The 14,899-nt window shown below is 45.6% G+C and overlaps 1 protein-coding gene across 1 annotated transcript; it reads left to right on the forward strand.

Moving 5' to 3' along the window:
* The first annotated feature begins 4,832 nt into the window (after positions 1 to 4,832).
* LOC140175539 (uncharacterized) lies at positions 4,833 to 7,800 on the forward strand. The gene is made up of 3 exons (XM_072204043.1): positions 4,833 to 5,818; positions 5,891 to 6,731; positions 6,826 to 7,800. Exons 1-3 carry the CDS (start codon positions 4,833 to 4,835, stop codon positions 7,798 to 7,800), a joined length of 2,802 nt encoding a protein of 933 aa, XP_072060144.1.
* Positions 7,801 to 14,899: the final 7,099 nt, after the last annotated feature.

Here is a 14,899-nt window from a genome sequence, read left to right on the forward strand (position 1 = left end):
TTTAATAATGTCACAAACTGCTCTTTTTGTTCCTTCTTTCTTGTTCTTTTCCCTTTAACTTGAATCCTACTGAAAAGCAGTGAAAAACTTGAAATTCTACAAAATATCAATCAAACCATTCCAAACAAATTGAAATTCCAGACTCAAGAATCATAATAGCATGCGTAATTACCTATGAACTAAGACAAATGCTGATAAGAAAACCCTAATTTTAATCTAAATTAACCTAATTAGCAAAAATAAGTTTGACTAAATAAAATTACTAAGTAAAAATTAAAATCCAACTAAAATGTAATGAATTAAATCAGATAACAGCAAAATGGGTTTTTGCCAAAACCTGGAAATTGAAGAACAGAGTAACAAGAAGGCAGGGGTGAGGAGGTTACACTTGAGGGGGTGTCGCCGTGTTGCCAGAGCAATAGACCAGCGGAGGGGTGGTCGCTGTGTTGAGTGAAAGCTCGCCAGCGGAACAGAAGCTGCTACGGTTCTGCATGCATCTCTGGTTCGCGAAGAGGAGGATGCGATAAAAGAGAAGAAGAGGAAGAAGGAGAAGAGAAAGGAGAAAGGTTTCTCGCCGGTGGTGGTTCGGCGCAGAATGAGGAGCGCACCGCGCCGTTGCAGTGGAGGAGAGCACTGCGCCGTCACTGTGGAGGAGCTGCTGTCACCGTTAGCGTCGTCGATTATTGGAACTGACAGTGGAGAAAGGAGAGAAAGGGATCGTGCGTGGGTGCTACTGGAGTTTTCACCTACTGTGCTTCTTTTCAGGTATTTTGTCTTAACATACAAAAATAGTTAATTACTAATTCATTGCTCATTATATTGCATTTAATTTTCTTGCATGTCTAGGATCTAGAGTTTGATATAGTGCTAACTAACATATTCTATGAGTTTGACATGTGATTAAAATTCTGAATTTATATTGATCCAATGTGTTTTCATTGAAAATATAAAAAATTTAAATTTTTAATAAATTTATTTTATTTTTATTAAATAAAAATATTTAAATTCTTTACTAATGATAAACGAACTTCTAATTTATTTTTAGTGCACATGTTAACTAATTTTTTTTAAATAGCTAATATAGAGGAGAAAAAATAAGTTTAATCCGATAATTAATGTTAGGGGGCACATAGCTTAATTTGACTCGAAAACTCGGCTAGATCTTGAATATTTTATGAGCTAATTTAGTGTAATTTCATCAAGTTTAAGATCGGATAAAGATCTCAAAAATAGATCTTGGTCAATACGAATTCAGTTTCACTCTATCTATCTATGTGCATCCTAAAAGAACTAGAAAAGTATATATATTTTAAATTAATTTTAATATTATGTTATATTAAGGAATAAGTATTGTTTTGGTCCCTCACGCGTTGAGGGTCAGAATCAAAATCGTCCCCAATGTAATTTTCGATTTAGAATCATACTTAACGTTTTTTTTTCGTATTAAAATCGCCCTTTTAATTTTTTTTGGACAAAAATACCCTCACCACTACCAGTACAATTACCTCTTCCACCACCACCACCACCAACACCAACACTGCCACCACAACCACCACCAACACCACCATCACTACCACCACCACCACCACCACCAAGAACACCAAACAACAGTAACAACACCAAACAACACCAAACCACATCAAACCAAGAAGTAGAAACAGAAAGCAAGACTACCACCATCACCACCACCAACACCAACACCAAGACCAACACCAACACCACCACCACCACCAAGAACACCAAACAACACCAAACCAAGAAACAAAAACAGAAAGCAAGAAAGTAGAAGCAAGATGCAGAAGCAGAAAGCGATGCAGATGAGACGGCGAGGCGGAAGCGGCGAGGCGGAAGCGGCGAGGCGGAAGCGGCGAGGCGGAGGTGACGAGGTGGAGGGGACGAGGCGACGAGGCAGAGGCGGCGAGGTTGCGAGGCGGCAGTGGCTCGCGTCTCCTCTCTCCCTTGCGATCCCCAATGACGACGGCCACGACCAGGGGCGGAGCTAGAAAAAATATTAGAGGGGGCCAAAAATATTTACACACTAAAAAAAGACTAAAATAAAATTTTAAGGGGGGCTAAGTTGAAATTTACATATAATTTACATGTAAAAAATTAAAATTAGGGGGGCGATTGCCCCCCTTTCTATGTATGTAGCTTCACCCCTGCCCACGACGACTGCGACGGCGGCTAAAGCTTCGCCGCCGCCGCCGTCCCCCTCCCCCCTTTCCCCTTTCGCCTCCCCCTCCCCTTCCGATCTCCCCTTCCCCCCACCCCCACCTCGCGTCCTTTCCTCTTCCCCCCACCTCGAACCTACGTCCTTTTCATTTTTTTCCTCTTCTTCGTCGCCGACGCCGTCCCCCTCCCCCCTTCCCCTTCCCCTTCCCCCTTTCTCCTTTTCCTTCCCCTTCGTATATCCTTTTTCTCTTCTCCCAACGCGTTTTTTTTTATTTTTTTTAAAATTTTATATTTTTTTATTATAGGAGTAGTTTAGGAATAAATTAAAAAAATTTATTAGAAATGATGATTTTAAATTCAAATACGACTTTAAGAATGATTTTAAATCAAAATATACACCAGGAACGGATTCGATTCCGACCTTCAACGTGAGTGAGCAAAACAATACTTATCCCTTATATTAATTATAAGTTTATTGTTTTATTTTTAATCATATTTGTTGAAAATATTTAAATTTTATTAAATTTAAAATTAAATTAGAATAAAAAAATAGACCAGTATATATTTAGTAAGATCTCAATAAAGACAAATCCAATTTTACATCACCCATAAACCCTCCTAATTAATGCACTGAGTAGGGGCGTTGAGCTGGAAAGGTGCCGCTAGGATCATAATAACAAGTAATAAGGGTGCCTTCATCATTGTCGCAGTCACCTCTTGCGCAACCTAAATAAGTTGATGCACCCCAAACAACTTGAACGTAACAATGACAACTGGCAGGGTTACCATCAATGCATTTGTTTGATTTGGGCTCATACTTTTGTTTCTGTGCTACCCATGTGGCCACTGCAGATGCTGCTGAAACACGATTCGGATTATGTACAATGTTTTGGCCGTAGTTACTACCAAAATGATGAGGTATAGACATTCCATAACAATCTGCAATATGTTCATTCACAAACTCATGAGCAAGTGATTCTAGTTCTTTGTCCCACTTCAATGGCTTAACTCCAACTTTAGCACGTGCAGCATTATGACCTTTAAGATAGTCCATTGCAAAATTTTGACTCGATAAGCACCATGGAATAATGCTTATGAAACTTGTTACCATCAACGAAATCTTCAACAACCTTTTCATTCTCTTAGCTCTAAATTAGGGAAAAGAAATTCGTTGATTGCAAAAATTAAATGTCATTGTGTTTAGTGTCCGACGATTCATGGATATATATAATAACCATGCAATGATTTATTGGAGGTTCAAAAGGCCAGTAACAAAATGAAACAAATTGTATAAATAATATAATATTAATTATTAGAATGGAATAATCATCGAGCCAATGCAAGTGTCTAATAAGGTAAAACCAATGATAATAACGATGAGACATTTAGTTTTGATTCGGCTGTATGTACACACAACTTTTTTTTTTTTTTTAATGCTTCAAGGATCATAGGTTTTATTTGAATTATTAAGCTCTTGGCATGTTCATTTTTGCGTCTCCAATAATTAAAATTATATTAATAGCTCTTGGCATGTTCATTCACTATAGGTTTTTACTTGTTACTAGCTTTTCAAAAATAATAATATTTGAAAGACAATAAAAAATTAATTCAAAAACAATCTAAAATTATCATATTTAATTTTTAATAATTATAGTTGTTATATAATTATGAGTGTTTTGTTAAATGAAATAACTTAGTATTACCGTTTTAAAAAAATAGAAGATATCATAAATAAATAGCTTTTTTTTCAAATACTTTTTGGTCATTTATTTTCGACTATTTACATGGTATATTGTTAATTTGATCATTAAAATGTACTTGCCAATATCTTATTATAATTAAAATACTTTTCTTTATATAAAATTAAAAAATTTTCTTCCACTTTTTTTTTCTCTTAATTTATTCTTGTTCTTTTTTTATCTTCTATTATATATATATATCATCTGTTATTCTTTTCTACTATTATCTTAATCTATTATTTTTGTTTATTACATTTTACATATTATCAAATTAAACAATAAAAATATATATCTTATTTTATACTAAAGTTTAATTAAAATATTCCCCAAATTAAAATTCATTCATCTTTTTCTATCTCTTTTTCTAATATATATTACCAAATAAAAAAGTCTAATATGCCATTTAATACAATAAGAAAACTTTTACAAAGGAGATTAGAATGACAGGCCAAAATTCTAATATAAGGCCAAAATTCTAATATAAGAACACATTAACTGTTACGGCCTGGCGTCGACCCGACCCATTGAGAATCCGACCTGACCAGTCGGGTTTTCGGCACTCGCTACGATACCTGGACACGCGTCCTTACCATCCCTCCAATACAGCTGTGAGGAAGCTTCGAGGAAAGTGGGCCCGTCCCCACAGGGCCCACCTCTGACACGGTATAAATAGGGAAGGACCTGTCCTCCCCCCAAGGTACGTCACGTATTACATCTTATACCCACCTGCACACTAACTGACTAGAGCGTCAGAGTGTCTTTGCAGGTGACACCCCCTCCTTCCACAACGAGAGCTCGGCTACCCGGTAGACCGGATCCAAGCACGATCGTGATCGAAGCGTTCCCAGTTCCACATATTCCACCCGAACCGTCCGGTAACCGCTCAACCGAACATTGGCGCCCGTCTGTGGGGACGCCTAAATGGACGTCGTGCCGAGCATCGGAGACCAAGGCCGAGCAGCCGGCGCAGAGGGGGCAGCCTCCGTCGCCTCGCCAAGAGAACGACGAAGATCCCCCCGACAACGCACTGAACCACGTACAAAGACGCGACCCTTCGGAGGAACTGGCGGCAACAGCGCCAGAATAATGCAGGAGCTACGCCACAGGGTCCAGAACCTGGAACGACAGCTAGCCAATCAGGAGCATGATCGACGAACCACCGATCCTAGCTACTCCCCACCTCCTGAAAGCCAAGAGAGAGATTCCCGCCGAAGTCGTCTCCGACATGCCTCCGCATCCCGAACGGAAGCGGAGAGCACCCGAGAAGAGTCACCTATCCCAAGAAGACGAAACGACACAATCATCTACTCCCGAGGCAAAGAAACGCACCTCACAGGACGAGATCGCGAAGACGGGAAAGAGAGGGCTGAGAGGACACGGCGACCCGTGATAATGGGCGCCACCCCGTTCCATCGATCCATCCTTGAGGTCCGGTTGCCGAAGCACTTCGACAAACCAACGGACATGAGGTACGATGGAACCCAAGACCCTCTGGAACACCTCACATCCTTCGAAGCTAGGATGAATCTGGAGGGAGTAGGGGACGAGGTGAGGTGCCGAGCCTTCCCGGTGACTCTGGCAGGACCCGCGATCAGATGGTTTAACGGCCTCCCACAGGGATCCATCTATGGGTTTTCGGACGTCAGCCGTGACTTCTTAGCCCAATTCACGACACAAATAGCAAAGGTAAAGCACCCGATCAACCTCTTTGGGATAACCCAAAGACACGGGGAGCCGACCAGAAAATACCTGGACCGGTTCAACGATGAATGCTTGGAAATTGACGGCCTAACCAATTCGGTGGCCAGCCTTTGTATGACGAACGGCCTCCTCAACGAGGACTTTCGAAAACACCTCACCACGAAGCCGGTTTGGACAATGCACGAGATCCAAACGGTAGCTAAGGAGTACATAAATGACGAGGAAGTCAGCCAAGTCGTGGTTGCCAACAAACGACACTTCGGCTACAACTAACCTAGACAACAAGGTAACGGAGAGAGACAGAAAGAACAAGCTAGAGAGGGAGGGCCGAGTAAGGCACCCAGACCATTTTCCCGGATTGGGAAATTCACCAACTACACTCCGCTCACTCTTCCCATCACGGAAGTTTATCAGCAGATTGCCGAGAAAGGAATCCTGTTGAAGCCCCGACCACTCAAGGACCGTACGGGGAGAAACAAGAACTTTTACTGTGACTATCACAAGGGCTATGGGCACCAAACACAGGACTATTTTGACCTGAAGGACGCACTAGAACAAGCGATAAGGGAGGGTAAGCTAACAGAATTCTCCCATCTTATAAGGGAGCCGAGGAGGCGACATCGCGACCAAGACAAAGAAGGCAAAACCCGGTCGGCAAAGCGGCGACAAGAGCAAGAAGATAGAGACCACGGCCTCACCGTGATAAATGTAGTAACAGCCAAAAACGCCGCGCCAAGGTCGCGATCGGCGCATAAGAAAGACGCCAAAATCCTGGCGGTCTCCTCCTCGCTGGTGCGAAGTTCTAAAAAACCCCCATCCATCTCTTTCGGTCCGGAAGACCAGTGGTTCGATGAGGCCCCCGAAAACCCACCCATGGTCATCACGGCCAGAGTGGGAACCGGCCTCGTCAAACAAATCCTTGTCGACACGGGGGCAGACTCGAACATCATGTTCCGCAACGTGTTCGACGCATTGGGGCTAAGGGACGCCGACCTATCGACTCACCAGCACGGGGTCATCGGGTTGGGCGACCACTTCATCAAACCTGATGGAGTAATATCCCTGCCGGTCTCTGTGGGACAGGCTCAAGGCCGAAGATCGGCGATGGCCGAGTTCGTGGTCCTCCGAGATTCCACGGCCTATAACATCATCTTAGGAAGGAAGACGATTAACGATATTGAAGCGATAATCAACACAAATCTGAGTCATGAAGTTTGTTACCGACGACGGATCTATAGGGTCCATAAGAGGAGACCTCGAGACGGCGGTCACTTGCGACAACGCCAGCCTCTCCCTAAGGAAGAAATCCAAAGAGTCAGGGGTGTTCCTGGCTGACTTGGACGCCAAGGTTGACGACAAGCCCAGACTGGAACCAGAGGGAGACATGGAGAAGTTCAGGGTCGGTGACACAGAGGACAAGTTCACATTTGTCAATAGAAACTTTTCGCATGAATTGAAGGAACCCTTGGTAGAAATGATCAGGGCCAATGGGGACTTGTTCGCCTGGACGCCGGCCGACATGCCGGTGGCTCAGAGGAGGAGAAAGATGTCACGCGAAAGGGCGGAGGAGGTGGCCAGGCAGACGGCCAGCCTTCTTGATGTGGGCTTCATACGGGAACTAGACTACTCGACCTGGCTCTTAAACGTAGTTCTGGTAAAAAAGCACAACGACAAATGGAGAATGTGCATAGACTACTCTGACCTCAACAAGGCATGCCCTAAGGATTGTTTCCCCCTCCCCAACATAGATGCACCCGTCGACGCGGCAGCGGGCTACCGGTACCTGAGCTTCATGGATGCCTTCTCCAGCTACAACCAGATACCGATGCACCGGCCCGACGAGGCTAAAACAACATTTATAACGCCAGGAGGAACCTTCTGCTACAGGGTAATGCCGCTCGGCCTAAAAAATGCGGGAGCAACATACCAAAAAATGATGAAAAAAATATTTGGCGACCTCATAGGCAAGACGGTGGAAGTCTATGTAGATGACATCCTCGCGAAGACTGCGCGACCCGATGACCTTCTGAATGACCTGAGAAGTGTATTCGCGTCTCTCCGACAACACGGTATGAGGCTCAATCCCCTGAAGTGTGCCTTCACCATGGAAGCCGGGAAGTTCCTAGGATTCATGATAACCCAAAGGGGAGTAGAAGCCAACCCTGAGAAATGCCGAGCGATACTCTAGATGAAGAGTCCGGGTTGCGTCAAGGATGTCCAAAGATTGGCAGGTCGACTAACCTCGCTATCCCGTTTCCTCGGAGCTTCGGCAACAAAAGCCCTACCCTTCTTTAACCTCATGAGAAAAGGGATAGCGTTCGAATGGACACCCGCATGCGAGGAAGCTTTCAAGCACTTCAAGGAAATCCTAGCAACACCCACCGTACTCGGAAAGCCAAAGGCCGGAGAACCGTTATACCTGTACCTCGCCATAACAGGAGAAGCCCTGGCCACGGTCTTGATACGAGAAGAAGGAAGGGCTCAGCAGCCAGTCTATTTCGTGAGCAGAGCCCTACAAGGGGCGGAACTAAGGTACAACAAACTGGAAAAGCTAGCTCTGGCACTCTTGACCACTTCGAGGAGGTTAAAACAATACTTCCAAGGCCACCAGATTGTCGGAAGGACGGACCAAGGAATCCGACAAGTACTCCAGAAACTCGATTTGGCAGGAAGAATGATGACTTGGTCCATCGAACTCTCCCAATACGACATACGGTACGAGCCTCGACAAGCGATCAAGGCGCAAGTGATGGCAGATTTCCTGGTAGAAGTAACGGGAGAACCAACCGAAGAGACGGGCACACGGTGGAGGCTCCACATGGACGGGGCCTCCAATCAGACATCTGGGGGGCGCCGGGATCATCCTGGAGAGCCCGGCCGGGGTCGTGTACGAGCAGTCGATCAAGTTTGAATTTTCCGTTTCGAATAACCAAGTAGAGTACGAAGCCCTCATAGGAGGCTTAGCCCTAGCAACGGAGGTCGGAGCGACAAGGTTGGAAATATGCAGCGATTCACACCTCCCAAGTGAACGGGAGCTACCAAGCCAGGGACTCGCTACTACAAAAGTACTTGGAGAAAGTCAAGTATTTGAGCCGGAAGTTTGAAGAAGTCACGATCCACCACGTTCCGAGAGAAACGAACATACGGGCAGACCTCTATCGCAGTTGGCTAGCACAAAACCGGGAGAAAGCAACCGATCTCTCGGATGAGGAATGATGAAGGAGCTGGCAGTCACTCTGCACCTCTCAAAGCTAAGCCTCTCATGGTTGGACCCCATCACCGACTTCTTAGAAAACGGCAAACTTCCCGATGACGAAAAAGATGCTAAGAAACTGAGAAGGGAAGCAACCAGGTATGCGATCATCCAGGGTCAATTGTTCAGGAAAGGATTCAACCAGCCCCTACTGAAATGTCTGCACCCCGACCAAACGGACTACGTCCTCAGGGAAGTCCATGAAGGGTGCTGCGGCCATCACATAGGAGGCAAAGCCCTAGCAAGAAAATTAATCCGTGCCGAATACTATTGGCCGTCAATGATGGCAGACTCGAGAGAATTCGTTAGAAAATGTGTCAGATGCCAAGAAAATGCCAATTTCCACAAAGCACCGGCCTCTGAGCTAAGCTTGTTAACGTCTTCCCGGCCATTTTCACAATGGGGAGTCGACCTCTTGGGGCCCTTCCCGGTTGGTCCTGGACAAGTCAAGTACCTCATAGTCGCCATTGACTACTACACCAAATGGATAGAAGCCAAGCCGCTAGCCAGCATATCCTCGTCCAATTGTAGGAAGTTCATATGGAGGCAAGTGATAACACAGTTCGGTATCCCGGAGTTCGTTATCTCAGACAACGGAACACAGTTCACCGACAAGAAATTCACGGAGTTCCTCACCGGCCTGAGCATAAGACAGAGGTTCTCCTCGGTGGAACACCCCCAAACAAACAGACAGGTTGAGTCCGCAAACAAGATCATCCTGCTAGGACTTAAGAAGCGGCTGGACAATAAAAAAGGTGCTTGGGCCGACGAGCTCGCCTCGGTCCTTTGGTCCTACCGTACAACCGAGCAGTCTTCCACTAGGGAGACCCCCTTTCGACTAACGTACGAGCTAGATGCGGTAATACCTGTGGAAATCAGGGAACCAAGCCCACGACTACTTTTGAAGGGAGTAGAGGAAGCTGTGGAGAAAGATCTAATAGATGAAGCCAGGGAGATGGCCCACTTGACGGAAACAGCGCTAAAGCAAAGAATGGACCTGCGCTACAACGCCAAAGCACTCAAAAGAAAGTTTGAAGCAAACGACCTCGTCCTAAGGCGCAACGACATCGGCTTACCGACCCCGGGAGAGGGCAAACTGGCAGCAAACTGGGAAGGGCCCTACAGAGTCAAAGAGGTGATCGGTAAGGGCGCATACAAATTGGAAAAGCTCAATGGCAAGGAGATCCCAAGGACATGGAACGCAGATAACCTAAGAAGGTTTTACTCCTAAGTCGTTTACTTTGTAACAACACCTCAATATCTTTGCTACAACGATAAAATCTGCTTGATTACCAATTGTTATGCTTGCCCATATATATATTTTTTTCTCTATCTTGTGTTTACTTTCTTTTTTGAGCAACCACCATGCAAATGAGAATACACGGCCCCGGGACTGATCACCCCGGGAGCCCCTAGGCCAAGGACATATCAAACGGCCATAATAAAAAATAACGCGACCTCAAAGAAATGCCGACGTAACGGTAAAGGAGAGTAAACCGGCAAACATTGAAACGAAACCAACATAGTAAGCAAGCGTACGTACAAACCAACAAACCCACTAACGGTTTGATACGAACACAATTCTACAAAAAGTTCAAAAGTTACAAAAATCACTTCTTCGGCATGTCGACGACCTTCCCATCCTTAATGGTTTTGAAGACTCTAATTGCCAATATATCGAAATCAGGAGCAATAACCTTAACTTGAGCTTTGAGGGCCTCTTCGGTCATGAAAATCGCATTCTTGCCCTACTCCTTAACCTCCTCGTGTTTTTCTTGAATGCATCGGCCTCGTCCCAAGCGGTCTTAGCAGCCACAACTGCGTCATCACAGTCTTTCTCCAATGTGGCCACCCGATTTTGTGCGGCGCTAAACTGGCTCTTCAGGGTCATCTCTTGCTCCGTCAGACAGGACACAGACGCATCGGCAGTTTTTAACTTCTCTTCGGCCGACGCAGTCTTTTTTTCGGCGGCCTCGAGCTTATTTCCCGCCTCTGCCAGCTGCCCTTGAAGCGTTTCAACTTGAGCTTTAAGCTTGTTGTTGGCTGCGACCGCGGTCTCAAGCTTCCGATGAAGCGAGGCCATTCCCGAAAGTTCGAACTCAGCCTTCTGGGCTATGGCCGCGCCTCGAAGGAGGGTACGATAATCCATCGTGCCTGCCCGGAGAGGTCGGTACCATGGAAATGTTCCTCCGTGCCAAGAAGCAACTGAGCATCTATGAACGACCCGGCATCAAAGTTCCTTTCCATGACAGTAAGGACCCCTTCGGGACTAGACTGCGACCTCTGTCTCTTGGGGGTGGGGATGACAGACAACTCCTCGTCCTCCTCCTGACGAGCCGAAGACAAGTGCCCATGAACGGCCACTTCCTGGAAAATAGGGGACGCGGATGTCGGAGTGGCAACCTTTGAGGTCGTGGTGACGTCGGGAGGCGTGGGTGCCGTTTGGGCTGCCTCACCCTCAGGAACCGCCACCGACTGTCCCCCAGCCTCTTCGCCATCATCCTCCTGGAGGAAGGTATGGAACAAATTCTCCATGCCGGTCACTTCGGCAGACAGTCCCACTACAAACAAGAAATGAACAAATTAGCAAATTAGCAATCAGCACAGCAAGGCAAAAATAAACAATCATGCAAACGACGACACGACAAAGGCAACTCACGAATATAATCTCGGGCGGCCTCTCGGCTACCCATAAGAAGATGAGGATTCACATTATTTCTCCCAAGAACGGCCCACAGTATGTCGGCTATCTTCCGATCCACAGCCGACATCCCTTTGTAAGTAACCTTGATAAAAGGATTGGACCCCGCCCCGAAGCTCCAGTACGTTGGGATGAGGCGCTCCTTTTCCAACGACAACCAAAAAGGGTGACGACCCTTAACCGGCCGAACTTTAAAATACTTGTCCTTGAACCCATGATAAGAGTCCTCGAACAAGCCGAAAATCCTCCGACCTTGGGCAGACCGGAAGGACATGAACCCTTTTTTATGTTTCCCTTCCTTCGAAGGGTTCGTAAGATTAAAAAAGTATAGGAAGACGTCGACAGAGATCGGCAGCTCCAAGTGCTCGCACACCATCTCGAAGCAGCGGATTGAAGCCCAACTGTTCAGATGCAGCGGGGATGGTGCCACCGAGATCCGGTTAAGAAGGCCCATCTGAAAGGGAGAGAAAGGGATGCGAACCCTACTTGGGTGAACATGGCCTTGTAAAACCAGATCCAGTCGGCAACCCGGGGGGCATTGAAGTTAATCTCATACAACCGCTCGTGAGGAGCGGGGACATACACGTCATAATTAGCCTCTTCATCGGTACCCCCACACAAGTACTCGGCCTGACGGAATTCCGTGAGCTCCTCCTCACCCATCTGGTTGGGGGAGTCCCTGAGGTCGGAAACAACCCAGGCATACGGGTCGTAACCCGCAGCGGAAGTGGAAGCCCGGCCGACGACACGAGGCATACCTACAGTGGGGGCACCGCTCGGTTAGTCCATGAGGTCGGAAGCCTGGAGAAACCTAAAAACCCACACATCACCTATCCTACAACCTAAACTAAGCATAGCTAAAAGGGAGACCAAATAAGACCAAGTCCAGAATGGTAACCCCCCTTGGCACACCATACTCGATAGAAAGAAAATACATCCATTCGCAGAAATAAAACAACAAGCAACAGATACCTATAACAAACGCGCAGAAAACCATTGAGGCAGAGGGAAAATGGTGATTACCTGGATTATTAGGAAAATTCGGAAAGGAACGAGACACGCAAGAATACTGAAAAGAACTTCTGGATGATGGGAAATGCAGGAAAAAGGAGGAACAAAGACGATCAGGAGGAACAAGAATGGAAGAGGAAAATGTGAAACTGTTTAAAACTACCTTAGGGAGAGCGCGACAGGCCTGGGGGCAAAATGGTCTTTGTGTACGGGGTTTTTCAACCCATTATGAGCATTCAATGCCCCGTGCGAGAAACAAGGCGACGAATGAACGCCCCGAACTACAAACGGGCACGCACGCGAGTGGCGCGTCTTCCACATGAACGGCCGACCTAGCGACTATGAATAAAGAGACAACCCGCCGCCAACGGCCCATGCGGTTGATTGCCGGCACGTTGGGGGCACTGTTACGGCCTGGCCCAAACCACATACGGGTCGACCCGACCCATTGAGAATCCGACCCGAACGGTCGGGTTCTCGGCACTCGCCACGATACCTGGACACGCGTCCTTACCATCCCTCCAATACAGCTGTGAGGAAGCTTCGAGGAAAGTGGGCCCGTCCACACAGGGCCCACCTCTGACACGGTATAAATGGGGAAGGACCTGCCCTCCCCCCAAGGTACGTCACATATTACATCTTATACCCACCTGCACACTAACTGACTAGAGCGTCGAAGTATCTTTGCAGGTGACACCCCCTCCTTCCACAACGAGAGCTCGGCTACCCGATAGACCGGATCCAAGCACGATCGTGATCGAAGCGTTCCCAGTTCCACATATTCCACCCGAACCGTCCGGTAACCGCTCAACCGAACATTAACAATGCCAACTGATTATCAATCTGTTAAGATAAGTTTTAAAATAGTATTTAAAGTTGCACTCAAATTTTAAAATAATCTCTGAAATTAATAATTATTCAAATTTATTTTCAAAATTATTATACTCCAAAACTCATAATAATTCCTAAAGTATTTTTCGTCTATTAAAAAGCTAAACTGGACTGATTTATGTTAAAACGTCGTCATTATATATATATATATAACAATCCCCTTCCAAAACCCTAATCCCTTCTTCTTTAATTCTGTTCTTCTTCTTCAACAGATCACAAAAATAAAATTCAGTAACACAAAATATCACAAAAAAAAGCAGCATCAATCAGAAAAGATCAATCAACCTAAATAGCAAGCATCAATCAACCTAAACAACAAGTACAAAAAATAGTAACAACAAAAAAAGCCAACAATAATTACAGAATAGAAAACAGCTAAAATTAACCATTGTTGTTATATTGAAACATGATCAACTGTAGCAATCACCTAAAACATTAAAGAACAATAATTGAATATCTAAAAAATTTAAAAAAACTCACCATGGATGTGAGAGAGAACCGAGCCAGAGGAGAGAAGATGGAGGCAGAGGGAGACAGAGAGGAGACAAGAGAAAATCGCCGATGCACGAGCAGTGACAGTGACGACTAGACAGGGAGGCAGAAGCGAGCATTGACGGCAAGAAACGAGACGATGTGTTGACGCAAAGGGGTTGACAAGCGGCGGATGACGAGATGGAGGCTAGCGAGTGGCGCGGCAATAAAACGAAGGCTGGCGAGCGGAGTAGCGATAATAAAGAAGGTTGAGGCTTTATGCTCTGTCTCTGCCTCTACTGTGTTTGAGTGTGAGCGACTAGGTTAGAGAGGGGGTGATGAGCGGCGCGACACTAAAATGGAGGCCGGCGAGAGGCGGTGACAGCGAGGGTTGAGGAGAGCTTCGTGTGTTTAGTGTTGTGAGTGTGAGAGTATAGTTGGGGAGGGGGAGGGTTTCAGGTTAGGGAAGGAGAAGAGAAAGGGAAAAGGTCTCAGAATGGAAAAGCAGAAGGAGAAGAAGAAGGAGAAGGGCATTAGGTTGGGGAAGTAGAACAGAAATGGGAAGGGGACGGGTTGGGGAAGGGAAAAGGGAGCGTGTTTTCTTCAATTTCCCTTTTTTTTTCAAAATGACGTCGTTTCAAGGTTCCGATGAATGGAAAACGTCTTAGAGACTAGTATAAGTCTCGGAGTGCAAGTTCAAAGACGAAATTGGGTAGCTATTAACTTCAAGGACTACTTTAAAACTCAAATGCAATTTTAGAGACTAATTTAAGACTTAACTCTCGGTCTGTCCTAATATAATTGTTAAAATCAAATTGAACTGCTCGATTTAACAAAAAAAATTAACGAATCAAATTCTAAATTGGTTTGGTCTAATATTTTGATCGTTTAAAAAAATTGGTTAAAATCGGTATATATAAACCAATTAAAACCGATACAAACCGGCAACAATTAACAAAA

Source organism: Arachis hypogaea, chromosome 10, assembly GCF_003086295.3.
Source record: "Arachis hypogaea cultivar Tifrunner chromosome 10, arahy.Tifrunner.gnm2.J5K5, whole genome shotgun sequence".
Classification (NCBI taxonomy): Eukaryota; Viridiplantae; Streptophyta; class Magnoliopsida; order Fabales; family Fabaceae; genus Arachis; species Arachis hypogaea.

What these genes read in the sequence shown, in the direction of transcription:
- LOC140175539 (XM_072204043.1), top strand. Translation starts at nt 4,833, where the DNA reads ATGGACGTCGTGCCGAGCATCGGAGACCAAGGCCGAGCAGCCGGCGCA. An exon ending in ATCCAAACGGTAGCTAAGGA is followed by an intron (nt 5,819 to 5,890) that starts GTACATAAATGA and finishes CAACTAACCTAG; the next exon opens with ACAACAAGGTAACGGAGAGA. An exon ending in CGGCGATGGCCGAGTTCGTG is followed by an intron (nt 6,732 to 6,825) that starts GTCCTCCGAGAT and finishes TGAGTCATGAAG; the next exon opens with TTTGTTACCGACGACGGATC.